The 15,767-nt window shown below is 34.5% G+C and overlaps 1 protein-coding gene across 1 annotated transcript in view; it reads right to left on the bottom strand.

Moving 5' to 3' along the window:
* UBE2E2 (ubiquitin conjugating enzyme E2 E2) overlaps positions 1 to 15,767 on the bottom strand; it is a 361,055-nt gene that overhangs the window by 342,077 nt on the left and 3,211 nt on the right. The window contains exons 2-3 of the mRNA XM_063114307.1: positions 13,574 to 13,757; positions 10,385 to 10,435 (exon numbers count right to left, since the gene is read on the bottom strand). Of these exons, the coding sequence (XP_062970377.1) occupies positions 10,385 to 10,435; positions 13,574 to 13,749 (227 nt within the window). The 5' untranslated portion in view covers positions 13,750 to 13,757. The remainder of the gene's footprint in view (positions 1 to 10,384; positions 10,436 to 13,573; positions 13,758 to 15,767) is intronic.

The following is a 15,767-nucleotide window of genomic DNA, read 5'->3' as shown; positions in this document are numbered from 1 at the left end:
GAGAAAAAATGAGTCATAATCCATAGATGAAGATGACAAAAGCTGATAAAAACATGCTTCATTTGTCTAGGGTCCAGCAGCCGAAAAATACCATTCTAGTATTACCTCCCACCTCACATCTAAAAATCCCTCTGAAACAAGCAAATATTCATTTTTAATTCCTCTAGAGGTGGGGCATTCATTATCTCTTGAAGTCACCCATTATTTCTCTGGACAGCTCTAACTGAAGTCGAAACTTTTGTATCAAACAGAAAATGGTTTTCCTCTAACTTTAATACAGCAGTGCTAGTTCTACTCCCTAAAATCACACAGAGTAAGTTAAATCTTTCTCCTTTTTTAGAACTCTGAAAATAGTTAACTACAACTATCATAGCCCCCTCACTTCTCCAGCCAAAATAACTCCAGTTCTTTTCAAATGTACCTAATAATCATGGATAGGAATTCCCAATTTTCCTTATTTATACAAGTCATGTCTAAATTTTCTAAGTGTATAAAGTGCATCCATTCTATTAATGAAATAAGCAGCACACTGAACTATCAGGTCTGAATACTAGTCCTGGCTTTGTCATTAAACTGTACATCCTTCAGGAAGTCCCATTTCTCTCTGGCCTGGAAAGAGTAACAGATCACAAGCTTTACAGTTTCAGTAGCCTATAATTCTATGTAAAAACAATATGCAATATCCCTTTCATTGTGTTAAGAATTTAAAAATAAATATTACCCAATTAATACTTTATAATATTAATAAAGGTCTTTTACTTAATTAAATGCCTCTCACATGTAAGGCATGTGCTAAAAAGAATATTTAAGAGCCCCTGACTCTTAGAATATAACAGTTTGGTGGGGGGAGGAGAGAAATAAATACATAACTACAAACAGTTATGGAGTCTTTAGTTATGTATGTATGTATACATGTATTTACTTTATTTATGCAGTATAAATATGCAGGTACAAACACCACCAAAAAAAGGTCAAAATGACCTGGTCTCTTACCCAATATTTAAATATAAGTTTAACCTTAAGAAGTTATTTTTCTAGATCTGTGCTGTCCAATACAGTAGTTACTAGTCACACACAGTTACTTAAATTAACATTAATTAAAATTAAAAATTCAGTTACTGAAATGGACTAGCCACCTTTCAAGCAGTCAGTCACACATGTCTAGTGGCAACTGTATTGCACAACGTATATACAGAACATTTCCAACCTAAGAGAAAGTACTGGGACCATGCTGTTCTAGACTGATTCTCCTAAATCTTTTTCATGAATGGAAACAACACAGCAAAGCCTGAGAACACTTGAATTCTGAAGTCAGAAATATCAAGACTGAAACCCTATTTCTGCCGCTTACGTGCTGTGTGACCCTGGGCAAGTAATTTAACCTCTATAAGCCTGTCTTTCCATCTGTAAAACACTATCCAAAACTAGTATCTACATCAAGGATAATTATGAAGATTAAATGAGATAATTCTGGCAAAGCACATAGCACACTGCCTCAAACACTGGAAGCATTCAAATACTTTTAGATGCCTAATTGTATTAACCCATTCACAGGTATATAGAACACCAACTGAATGCTACAGAAATTGAAGAAACAGCTCCCACCGAAGTGGGTGAAATAGGTAAAATAGTTATAATATGAAGCATCAGGAGAACTGACAGCATTGAATGTTGCAGTGGCAGGTGCTGGATTCTAGGTGGAGGGAACAGAAGATGCCAAGGCAGAAAACTTGGCCCTGGTACAAGGGTTCTGCCTCTCTTTTGCTCATTTCAGATTATTACTAGGCTGCATCTTCCATATAGGTAAGAGTGTGTAGAGAGAGTCTACCTGCTGTGTATTGAAATAGAAAGTAAATTTTAGCTTACGGCTTTGCCTGATTCTATTAAACATTTTAGAATAATGTGCTGCTTGTACACAAATATGGATTTAGGTATACCTTTAAAAGCATCCCATTAAGTCTCTAAAGTATGTACGGACTTACTATAATTATAAATGTATTATAATTCATTATATAAAATTGTACAATTATTGAATATATAAAATCTGTATTTTATATACAATTTATTATCATTTTTAATAATGCATGAATTTAGAACATTAATTAAAAACATAGTCCAAGAAGCAAATTTCAACATAAATGCAAAAAATCAAAATACGTATTGTTCTCAAAATATACTAACAAAAAGTTTTGTCATTTGCACTAATGTTTAGTTCATAAAAAAAATACTTAAATCGATGAATGTAATGATCACCATAAAGAAATGATTTGGATATCAAGAGAATACAATTTTCAGGATATCTTAAAAGATAAGAGATATGGGAATTAAAATATTATGTATTAGAGAGTAATAATTACACTTTCTATCTAAAGTGCTTAGGTAATAAATCTGAAATAATAACCAGTTATAAAGCTGGGCAAATTAAGTGATAAAATGTTCTGTTGCTATTATAAAATATAATCCCTATGTGATCATTTAATGTATTTTTCAGACACATTCTCATTGATAGAAAAAAATAATTTCTCTTCTGCTCTCACACCACAATCAGCACAGTAGACTTCTGTGACCAAATGTATTGGGTTTTTTCCCCACACACCAAGCATGCAATCAGTTCTGCAGCAGACTTCAGCTGGATGTCCTCTAATTCACATATCTTCTGACTCTACCTACCTGGAGATAGTGTCAGCTATACAACTTAAGGGCTCAGTCCCCAAGACTGCTCACACTTCAGATGCCAGTAGAAAGTCCAGGCCTCTGGAACTTCTGACTAACCAGCTATAAATCAGGGTTCGCACGACCCCCTCCTCAGTTTCAATTATTTTGCTAGAGCAGTTCACAGAACTCAGGGAAACACGTACTTCTGTTTAGCAGTTTACTACAAAGGATACAGAAGAAGAGACGCACAGGGCAAGGTATGCAGGAAGCAGCATGGAGCTTCTATGGCCTGCCCAAGCGGGCTGCCCTCTATGAACTGCCATGTGTTCACCTTTTTGGAAGTCTCCCAAACCCAGTTCTTTTGGGTCTTTATGGAAGCTACACTATGAAGACAAGACTGATTAAATCATTGGCCATTGGTAATCTACTCAACCTCCAGTCCCTCTCCTCTCCCCAGAGATTGGGGGGATGGGACTGAAAGTGCCAACCCTCTAATCCTCCGTTGGTTATTTCTAGTGACCAGACCCATCCTAAAGCTACCTAGGGGATGCCAGCCATCAGTCAACACACCAGCATACAAAAAGATATCACTTTGGAGATTCTAAGGATTTTAGGAGGTGTATGCCAGGAAATGGAATGAAAACCAAATATATATTTCACTATACCACACTTGGGTTTTTCTTAAAGCAGCAAAAAATAGAAAAAAAGAAATAAAATTTTAAAAGACTGTAAGTAATGAGCTGTAAATTGACTTTATCATTCATCATTTTTTTTTTTTGTGACCGGTAAGGGAATCGCAACCCTTGGCTTGGTGTCGCCCGCACCACGCTGAGCCACTGAGCACAGCGGCCATCCCTATATAGGATCCGAACCTGCGGCGGGAGCACCACTGCGCTCCCAGCACCGCACTCTCCCGAGTGAGCCACAGGGTCAGCCCTATCATTCATCATTTTTTATTAGCAAATACATGTTTTTAAATCTATGTCATACAAAATAATAACATATTGAAATAAGAAAGAAATTTTTCTGGTAATTCTACTGAGGTAGTTATGTCTTCCCTGAGTACAGTTTTGAAATAAAGGTATATGACAGCAAACAGTTACACATAAAGTTCCCTATCTGAAATGACAGGCAGTCAGCCCTGTAAGCCTCTATGTTGGTTGTGCCCCAGGTGAAAAGCCAGCCTCAAAGTGAAGACAAAAAAACCCCCAAAAAACCATACATATACTCTTGGCAGTAATGAAGGAGCTCATCTTAAAAATCATAAAAGAAGGTAGGGAAATGAGAATATAAAGAAGCTTGAAGCTCTTGAAGTTGTCAAATGCCAATCGAACATAAGGCAAGACATGCTTTCTCATTCTCTGCCACATTGTACACATACTCCAATTCTTCAGCTATCTAACCTGCAAGTGCTATTCCAAACAGTTCTTCTTAACTGTTCTAGTCACTTGGTGCATCTCCAATGTTGTTTAAAGAGTCTTTTGTCTGTCTTCATAAAGTCTATACAAAACTACTTAACACTGCAGCAACTGGTCAAGAAGTCATAGGAATGAATAAAAAATATTTCTCAATTACCTGTATTAAAGAAAGGAGAGATGACTATAAATAATTCAATAGCCTATATAACATAGGCCCTCAAGGTGTATTTAAATTTTGTCATGTAAACAACCCCTCATAAGAAATATGATTCAAAATTGTGTAATCAAGACTGTGTTACTGGCATAAGAATATGAGGGTACTTCAAAAAGTGTGGTAAAAATAGAATTAAAAGATAATATGAATTTTTCCATGAACTTTTTGAAGTACCTCACAGACAGCAACAGAATAGAATTTAGAGCTCAGCAATAAATCTCCACATTTATGATCCACTGATTTTCAACAAGTATGCCAAGACAATGGGGAAAAACCATGTTTTCAACAAATGGTGTTGAGATACTATGCATACATAAGCCAAAAAGGAAGTTGGACCCTTACCTTATACCAAATTCAAAAATTAACTCAAACAAGATCAAAGGGCAAAATGTAAAAGCTAAAACTATAAAATTCTGAGAAGAAAAACATAGGAATAAATTCTTGTAGCCTTGGATTAGGCAACGGCTTCTCAGATATGATATCAAATGCACAAAGAAATTTAAAAAATAGATAAATAAGACTTCATCAAGAGTAAAAATATTATGCCTTAAAGGTCACTATCAAGAAAGTAAAAAAAGCAATTCACAAAATGGGAGAAAATATTTGTAAGTCATAGATGTAATATACGGGTCTTGTGTCCAAAATGTATACAGAACTCTGACAACTCAACAATAAAAAGACAACCCAATTTAAAAAACAAGCAAAGCATTTGAGTAGATATTTCTCCAAAGAAGGTATGCAAATGACCAATAAGCACATGAAAAGATGTTCATCATCATTATCTATCATAGTATTGCAAATCAAAACCAGAATGAAATACTACTTTGTATCTAGTAGATGACTATCATCAAAAACATGGAAGGCAGCTATGCTCACCACTATACCACTTTGGTGATGAGGAGCAATAATCAGCCACAATGTATATCGACAAAATAAAATTAAAAAAAAAAAAAAAAAAAACATGGACAATAACGAGAATTGCCAAAGTTGTGGAGAAACTGAAATCCTCATACACTGTTTGTAGGAAAGTAAAATGGTGCAGTCACTTTGGAATACAGTCTGGCAGCTCCCCAAAAGGCTAAATATAGACTACCTATATGACCCAGCATTTCCTCTCCTAGGTATATACCCAAGAGAAATGAAAACAAATGTCTACCCAAAAACTTGTACACAAATGTTCATAACAGCATTATTCATAACAGCCAAAAAGTGGAAATAACTTAAATGTCCATCAATTAATAAGTGGATAAATAAATGTGGTATTTCCATTAAAATGGAATATTATTCAGCAATAAAAAGCAATAAAGTACTGATGTACACTGCAACATGGATGAACCTTGAAAACATTGTGTTTGTAAAAGAAGCCAGACACAAAAAAACATTTACTGTATGATTCTATTCATTCAAAATATCAAAATAAGGCAAATCCATAGAGACAGAAAGTAAATCGTTGTTGCCTAGGGCTGGGGGTGGGTAAGTTGGGGAAAAATAGGGAAGGGACGACTGTTAAAGGCACTGGTATCTTTTGGGGGTGATCATAATGTTGTAAAATTGATTGTGATGATTACACAACTCTGTGAATATACTAAAAACCTTAAAGTGTAAAGTGAATTTCACACATTATATCTCAATAAAGTGCTTACCAAAAAAAAAAAAAAAAAAAATCAAAAACAGAGCCAGTGTTGAATAAATAGATCCTTGAAACACATAGAAATAAAAAGTGCAGGGCTAGCCAATTAGTTCAGTTAGTAACTCCAAAAGTTAGGGGGTTTGGATCCCTGTACCAGCAAGCCACCAAAAAAAAAAAAAGAAAGAAAGAAGTGCAAACTGCTAGTATAAATGAACTACAGCCTTTTATACTTTTTGGTTTATTTCCTCCTTTTACTTGCTCAATTACTAGATCAAAAGTCAAAATCCAAACAAATCATTTTACCTTAGTCTCTACTTTCAAAAAGTAATAAGGATACTCTGTCATTCCCATGCTCATAATCCTAATACAAACTTTAGCAGTATCAGATCACAGAATTTAAAACTTAGTTTCTCTGCAATACAGAGGAACAAGTTATCCTCTGAATGACAAAAAATTTAATATTAATTTGGAGATTCTCTGACCCACTAGCTGCCAGTTTTCCACTAGCACCAAGGAAATATAAATGAACACTCTGGCATTCACAGATATAAGATCTGTGCTTTTGACGATTTGTGAGGAATTGTGAAAGTCACAACATGCAGTCATTTATAAGGGGCAGCAATGTTACCTGTTAGAGCTCTATAGCATAAATCTGACCCACTCCATCCAGCAAAGCTGCTGTGGCAATGAGCAATTCTAGCCAACAGCTCAGCATTTCTAAGTCAGCTGGTGGTATGAAAACAGTTATGTATCACCAGAGGCCTGAGGGTAGAGCCCTTGCAAATGTCACAGGTCTGTTATGTTATCCAACCTTAAGAGTTGAGGCCAGGCAAAAATATATATTCTATTATTTATATGAAATACTCTAAGCATATACTAAATATCACCCAAATAATAATTTTTTATGCCTATGGCCCTACAGACTCTATGATCTTACACGCAGAAACTTTTTTCTTAGATATATCATAAAGTTTTAATTGTTTTGAAACATTTACTCTTTAAACTATGAGTAATGTAAAAAGAAAAAAAATAATGATAAAGAAAAATTTAACCCAGCTTCAAAAATAAAAACACATTATTGCATTTTTACCTCATTCAAGGCCAGCAAAAAAAGTGAAAAGAAAACTGCAAGATGTAGAGGCATGTATTTTCTATAAGAATAAACAATTCAACCTATTAAGTCATTTGTGAATGTTCTTTTAAAATAATTACTATGTTTACACAAAACCTAAAAAATAAATTAACCAACACTATAGTAGAGTAACTCCCTCTAAAAATGCCTTACATAAACATCTCTCTCTCACTGTATAATGTGATTCAGGGAGACTTTATATTCCCAACATGTACAAATGACAGACTTGCACAATACTTAAACACATGCTATTTCCTTCAATATGATTCCAAGAGTTGCTTAAGTAGACATCACATAAGAGATGAACCAAAATTCAGAGGTCCCATCTCTAACCTGACATAAACACAGAATTGGGTTGTACTAGTTTAAGTTTCCAGAAAATAGAATAAAACCACAACCTAATTGGAACGTGACACACATACACACCCCACCCAGACAACCAACAGATAAAATCTTTCTCCACTCTCTGACTGCCTAAACAGGTAATCCACAGATGTGCCCTCACACATAATAGTTATCTGTGATAGACTAACAACTATTCTCAGAACCAAAAGGCAGGGTTTTGAGAGGAATGTGTACTAGGAGAAGTAATACACAAAAGCAATACCAAGGGAATGATTTCTTCTGAAATCAGATATGACTTACCGATTAAGTAAGGGACTCTGACTCTATTAGGCAGATAACTTTTTTATTTATTTATTCTCGTGTGTGTCTTTTTTGTGACCGGCCACACCGCGCTCAGCCAGTGAGTGCACCGGCCATCCCTATATAGGATCCGAACCCGCGGCGGGAGTGCTGCTGCGCCACGGGTTCGGCCCTAGGCAGATAACTTTAATTTGCTATATTTTTACACGTTAACTCATTATAGTCTTTAGGCCACACAGAATAGAACTTTTAAAAATCAACGACAAAAGCATTGTTAACTTTAGTCAAAAATAAGCCAAACTAAATTTATACTCTAACTTCTCTTTCAGAAGATAGTTACCACATTTTCATTGAAATATAGATGGGCAGATTTACTATAAACCACAATCAAATATTTGACACCAAACAATCCAAAGACCACAGTAATTCATTTAACAAGCACACCAAACATCTATATTAAGTAGCATAAGCACGTAGGGAGTGTAAAACTAATCACCACTAACCAAACAGCCACAGCATAGAGGCTCCTTTTCTTGCCAAAGGGAGCACCAAATAAAGGCAGATGAAATGATTTTTCTCTTTGCCTGACCCAGTGCAAGCAAATATTTTGGAATCAACAAAAGTCAAAGCCACTGCACTGCAGACCTAGCTTCTAAAGCAAACTTATTAGCTATGCAATCCTCAGACCACAAGTGGATATCCTCATAAATTGAAATAAATCAGAAAATTAACCAAAGTAGGTATCTTTCCTGAAACTGTCTGAAGGTTTATTATGTGACTTCTACATTTAAACATTTGACAAACTAATATATGCTTTGCTTTATTTATAAAGAGCTTACATATGAACCATCAACTAAGCCTCTATGAAAAAGTAAACCTCTAAATTTCAGATAACACTATAGTTAAACTTTTTTACTTTAAAAAACTATGGTTCAATTATTTTAGTTTATTTAAATAATAACCACTATGTAATTCATTTCCTCAGTCTCTTAAGTTTTCATGCACGTTCACAATATTGGTTTAATCAAAGTTGAATTGTTATCTGTAATAAGTCAAAGCTAAACTAGACTATCCAATGTATGACAAAATAAAATATCTAATAGAAAAGTTGCATTCTATATCGTGCAATTTTATATGTGGACTTCACTTATCAAAAAAGAGCCTTAAACAAACTCATTAAAACAAAGTAATTAGCTTATTTTGCCAATAATCTGTTGTCAAAATTTAAGCAAAGGAGTGCATAGCAGTTCAATTGTTTGTAAAAGTTTACAAAAATAAAAATATGTGATATAGTACAGTATTTTGGGTTCTTGTTTTTTGCTTTTTTTTCAGACCATTAAAACAAATACTATCCTAAGAAACAAGGGATTTTAGATTTAATTCAAAACTGGAGTTTTTCCACAAATCAATTCATATATATGAATTGGCCGCCAAAAGCTAAACAATGATCTGCCATCTGAAACAGCTTTGATGTAACAGTCTTAAGTATGACAAAAGTCTTAATGTTAAACAGTTTAGCTAACAAAGAAAGATTTGTTCTATTTGAGTGAAACATTCCTTGAACATTATCATTGCAAGTTTATATACTGTAACTGTACATGACTCTCATGTAAAAAAGTATGTTAGACTCATCTTGAACAAAGTAAGTCTTGTTAGAATTTTCCCTACACAAAATAGTTGTCAACTATTAATATAACCATCTGCAAAATTTTTAATTTCATTAATACTTACAGTTATTATTTTTGTTTTTGCATAAAAATAAGATCAGTAAAACCAGAAATCGTACAAATTGATTTTACCTGCACTCAATGTTGGAAACATTTTCATGTAATCTGCCCTCTCACCTTCAATGCATAACACTATCAATTTAAACTATAAAAACACCATGTTGGCCTGGTTCCAATACTGACCTCATATCAAAACAGAAATAAATGTCTTAAAATAGACAAACAGCCGTCTTACAACTATTACACCGGACCCAAGGTACAGTATAAAATAGGGTATTTTCCTCCTCCTCCCCTACGTACCTGTAAAACATTAATCATTACTAGGCAAGCACTTTTATTTCCCATAAGTAAACACCAGAAAATTGGGAAAATGTGGTCATACAGGGAGAGAGTGTTTTATATTTAATATCATTGCCTCAAATTACTCATTCTTACTCAGTCACAACCAATGACCATAAGAAATAATGTAAACCATGAAGAAACACTGTTTAATGTTCCTGCACTTTAAAAAATCAATTTCCAACAAGACAACAATTGAATAATTATCAAATAGCAAATATTTTAGCCACACTATTATTCAAACATTAAAGAAATCACTTAAGGACCTAACACCTCTTTCCCTGAAAGATAATTGTATTTGTTACTCAATAATTTCATTACCTTATTGTTACTGCATTACACCATTTTTGGCAACTCCACTCTAAGCTACAAATAAACTTGCTGAATATTACATTTCCACACAGAAACAACCACCACCACTGTCTTCCACCATCATTTAGGTCCAAACCACGATGATGTTTTTACTAATTAATCAGACTACAACAACAGCTGCACGTCAGACCAACAGTTCAAATACACGTTTGAAAAAGATACAAGTATAATAAAAATCCTGCACCTCAGACTAAGAGTTGGAATGAACCTTCTGAAAAAGATACAAGTAAATAAAAATCCGTAAGTACTTACCTACAGTTGGGAGGAGGGTCCAACGTAATTTCTGCAAGTTCCTTCTGAATTCTTTAAAGAAAAAAAAAGTTATGTTAAAATGTCTTCACTCTTAATATTAACCTATCTCATTAAAATGTTATACTTTAACAGTAATATTTCCGTTTTGTGTGTTTTTAATTTGAAATACTAATACTGTATAAAACATCATATACAACAACAAAGTAGTCATTTCTGCCACAGTTTTGAGGTGATGAGAATGGCCACTATCAATGGATGCAGCTGTGGAGGTGAGCACAACTTCTAAGTCGGAGCAGGTTGGGGCTTTCAAGTTTGACACTATTTCTTTTGCTAGAACTATCCTAATATCACAGGAATAATTATTTTAATGTCATTGCATGGGCTTCATAAAAAGAAAAAAATTTTTTCTAGAACCAGCTTCTGTCTTCATGTATTATTTTCTACTTTGACTTTTAACTGCATCTACTACCCTATGCATATATACAAAGGCTTAACAATGCTACACAAATACAAAAAATGCAAAAAAATTCTCAAAACTATTTCTTCCCTTTTGCCTTAGTTTCTAAATATTAGGTTATTAACAGCTGGATACCTCGTGTCTGGTAATAATATGGTTGATAGCTGACTAAATTACCTAAAACAAGACAAGCAAGATTTTGAACTAAAACGTGTACGCTCATACAATTTCATTCTACATCTTTTTCAAGACAACAAACGGAACTACTAGAATAAATAGGACTCCTCCAATAGGACTGGTACCAACTTCCTAAAGGAACTGCATTCTACTAATATAATTTTCACTTCTTTAAACCATGTGATTCAAGGTTGGGGAGGAATTATGAATCAGAGCAAGACTAATAAATTCAGAGCCAAAAAGCTTTCATTTTAATTCTGCCATGCCCTTAATTGAGTCCTTGGGCAAGAATACTGCTTGCACCTGGGTGTGCTCACTCTCTCTGCCTCAGTTTTCTGTCCTACAAAATTAAGAGACAAACTCTATGATCTCTTTTATTTTTAACACACTGTAATTTCCTTTTAATACGGATTCTATGATATGTTTACATATACCAAAGTACATATGAGCCATAATTAAGTGATAGAAGTCTCAAAGATCTGATATAGGAGAATGCCTTTTATGGACTTCACACAAAAGCATAAAATAAGCACTTTAAAACTAAATGGATAAGTTCAAGTTAAATATAGCAAACTGAGCACACACACATTCACCTCCCACCCATTCAGGACCCCATTAGAGGGTGAGGGTATACAGAAATTGCCAAAAGGAAAAAACGGCGAAGAGAAGGAGGGTGTGGTCACCAATGGATGAGAAATTTTAGTATATTTCTGAAAGACAAAGCAGATGGGTGTAGATTAAACATGTTGAGACAAGAGTGTGCTGCAGTGTATAAGGATATAATATAAGGATATAATAAAGATACATTATTCAAGGAGGAAATAAAATCAGAAATCCCAGAAGAAAAAAAAGCTGTATAAGAAAATCATAGATCAAATATGAAGGAAAGTAAAATGTGAAATAATTTTAATCAAGTAACAAATATTAAGAAAAAAAAGAAGTTGGTCTATTTTGCCTAAATGCTATGACTCACTGGGTAGTCCAGGGATCATAACATTGGTCTTGTTGGAAATTAATCTTAACATGCTGTTTTTTTGTCTGGCATTGAATATGTACAGTTATAATAAATGTACAATTTTTTTTACTGGTTTTTTACTTATAGACGAAGCACAGAAGATGGGTTGTAGTTGCATTATACAATGTAAATGCTACTAACCATGAAGATATAAAATTAAGTATAGCTAATAAAAACCAGCTAAAAGCAGATGGGAGCTAGCAAAGAGAAGATATAAGAATGAAAGTATTAATATCCCCATTTACAAAGTAGGGAATCAAGAAATAATACCAAAATTTGAAGGAACAACCTCCTTTCTTTCACCTAAATATCATATTTTCTCCATTCCCCATTTTCTTATCCATCCTAACCCCACCCCCCATTTCCCAGCAGCAGATCATTTTGTGTTACAGCCAGGTAGCAGAAGAGCCAGCCAGCTGAGTCTTCTTGGACTTGAGGTATGACAGCAAAAACAAACTGAACTCTTTCCCCCACACTCTAGCATGCTGTAGTAGAGAGGCTCAAAGGTTTAAAGTTCAGGGCTATCTAACTTTCACACAACTCCTTCAACAGAGGTCAACGATTAGCAACACATCCCTGGGAAGAAGAAATCAAATACTCTAGTCCCTTGGAATGGGATGCTTACACTCACCATCACTCCAACACCTCTCACCAAGGTGCCTGAGAGAAGGTTCTTTCCAACGCTATGAACTGACTAAGTCAGAGGGAAACAAGGTCTACTAGTCTATAATGGTTTTTGATATTTGGGAGAGGAGTCTCCCCTAGCGCACATCATCCAATAATATGTAAAGCTATCATTCAACATTCAGACATTCCACTATGCCTAAAAGTTACAGACTGTTTTTACTTACATTTCCTATTTGACATTAAAAAGATATTAAAACAAAGCAAGAACATAAAATCATAGGATCAGGAAAGACTCAACTAAATTTACATTTCAATATCAAAGCAGATTTCAAGTTCAATGACCATTTAAAATGCCAATCATCATAAAAGACTGATGTAACAATAGAGAATCTTTCAAATATCTACTTTCTAGATATATCTATTCTCTATGAAAAGACAAATTCTGTATCAAGACTGTCCACTGCATAATGTAATGAAACCAAGATGCATCTGTTGCAACCTCCAGCATTTCTGACTTAACCAACATGGAGTAGTAGAAAATAAACTATCATTCAATAACTATTTCAATAGGTTCCTACTAATCTCTATTCTGTGTTACTGAACAGAAAAAAATAATTATGATCAAGTAACCATAAATCAACCATTGTACTTGTATGTCCTGTATATGCTCTCCTAACAGTAAACAAACACTGTTTATATGTATTTTATGAATCTGTCATGCCATTTAACTGACTTTACCAAAAAGTTGCCTACAATTAAAACCATGTAAAAGAAATCATTTTGAAGGGGAAAGAAAAGTCCGTGAACTTCATGGCCCATATCTCAGAAAAAAAATTAAATGCAACAGAAAAACAGAATTTAAGCCATAAATTGATACTAAAAACGAAAAGGTTATATGTAATAGCTGAGGTACCTTTTAGCACTAGTGGACAATTTAGCAGCTGTTTTGCTGGATATTTTCCCCTCCTTTTTCTTGGGCTGAACTTGCTCTCTTTCTGGTTCTTGCTGAACACTTTCACGCTGGTCTCCATCAGAACTTCCTCCACTAGTGCTTGGACTGTCATCAACTCTTTGTGCCTCAGTGGACATTTTAGATCCTGAATTAAAGAATCAAAAATAATTTATTCAGCTGTGGACAGGACTACAATAAGGTACCTCCAGAAAAGACAGAAAGTGAGCCTCAAAGAAGAAAAAGTAAAACTCAATATAAAATGGATAAGTTGGCCAAAACTTTCCTTTCACCCATTTAAAATGTATTAAGAAATGAAAACATCCAAAACGTATACAGGAAATGTTTACACCGAGCAACATTATTCATAATAGGCAAAAAGTGGAAACAACTCAAATGTCCACTAACATATGAATGAATACACAAAACGTGGTAAATCTACATAATGGACTATTGCTCAGCCATTAAAAAGAAAGCACAGTAGCTACATGCTACAACACAGATGAACCTTGAATCACCATGCTAAATGAAAGATGCCAGTCACAAAGGACCACAAACTATATGATTCCACTTATATGAAATGTCCAGAATAAGCAAATCCATAGAGACATAAAAGCTGAGAAGTGGTTGCCAGGGACTAGGAGTGAGGGGAGAGGGAGGAGTGATGGCTAATGGGTATGAAGTTTCCTTTCGGGGTGATGAAAATGTTAAGTCAGCTCGCTAAATGCCAGAGGTTAGTACAAATAGCAACAGGAACAGAGAAATGGGGCGACATTTCCACATCTATATCCAATCAATACATCCTCATGGCTGGGCTAAGGTTAAAATCCTCTAAACTAGTAAATTGATTTAAGTAGCCTTTGTGATAACAGAAGAACATAGAGGCCTGCATGATTCTAAATAAAAACTGAACCATATGATGGTGTGCACATTGATCCAACTATATACTAAACAGCCATGTTTCACAAGAGATACAGACTGTATTAACACACTGAAGAATTCTTTTTTTTTTTTTTTTCCATAGTCTGGGTGAAATATCCCTCAAGGCTTTCAAATTCCCTTTTCTCTGAGTTCATGGTCCCCAAGCAGCTCTGATTACCAACTCAATTTCCTCAATACCTTGATACCTCAGTAGCTGTTATAACCTAGATAACAGACACAAAAAATTCCAGTAAGTGAAAAGGAATATCCCCTCTCAACTGTCATTCCATCATAATCAATTTCTGAGTTTGATTATTATGAATACATCCCTTATGACCCAATTAGCTTAGAGTGTTCTCACAAATCCAGAACTGAATGGACAAAATCGATGCCCAGACTCTGAAGGGCCTTGTGCTCACCATGGTACTGTCACCTAATAATCACTTTGAGCACTATCTAGTTACCTTTTCAGACACTCCTTTAAAAAACAAAACTACCCGTGTTTAAGAAGTACCATTAGCAACACAAAATATACCTTTAAAAATCATAGATAAATTGAACAAATTCCTTTTGAAAAGGATACTTTTGATTACTCTTAATCAAATTAGTACTTGAAAGAAAACTGTTTTTGATATGACCAAGAATAAGAAATAATAGGTAAAATGAAGACACCTCAATGAAAGCACAATTTTTTATAATTCAGTCCAAATGGATAGCTAGTTGGCAGTGATAAAAATCATCATCGCCAAAGATTTAACTCATAGCTTGCTCTAAGCTAAAGCTATTTTATAATACAGACCTTTAGTGGATTGAAATTTTTATGGTAAGACAAATCAAAAAGCACTGTAAAGGAATGGAAGAATCAGGAAGCACAGAGAGGTGAAGAGTCAACAGCAAATACTCAATGCCTTCACTGAGACACCACACACACCACCACCCTCTCAACCCCTACAGCTCCCTTCCCCCATGCCAAACAAAAATAGGTCCGCCCAAACAGCTCTGAAACACACTGAGGAGAAATCTGAATACTTTTCTACCTATTCTGTAAATGGAAAGCATCAGTCTCCACAGCTGTGACATCTTTTATGAGCACTAAAGTCACTTAATAGAATACTGAAATTTTATATCAGTATGTTTCACATTTAGCTCTAAAAGTCCTAACATATTTCTTGCATTTTTTTTTCATTTTTATTTCGCTTTAAATTCTCATTCTTGGATTCATCATTTTTTTTTCAGC

The sequence above is a fragment of the Cynocephalus volans genome, chromosome 11 (genome assembly GCF_027409185.1).
Source record: "Cynocephalus volans isolate mCynVol1 chromosome 11, mCynVol1.pri, whole genome shotgun sequence".
Lineage (NCBI taxonomy): Eukaryota > Metazoa > Chordata > Mammalia > Dermoptera > Cynocephalidae > Cynocephalus > Cynocephalus volans.
The sequence above is the reverse complement of the archived record's forward strand: the minus strand, read 5'-3'. Positions and strand labels throughout refer to the sequence as shown.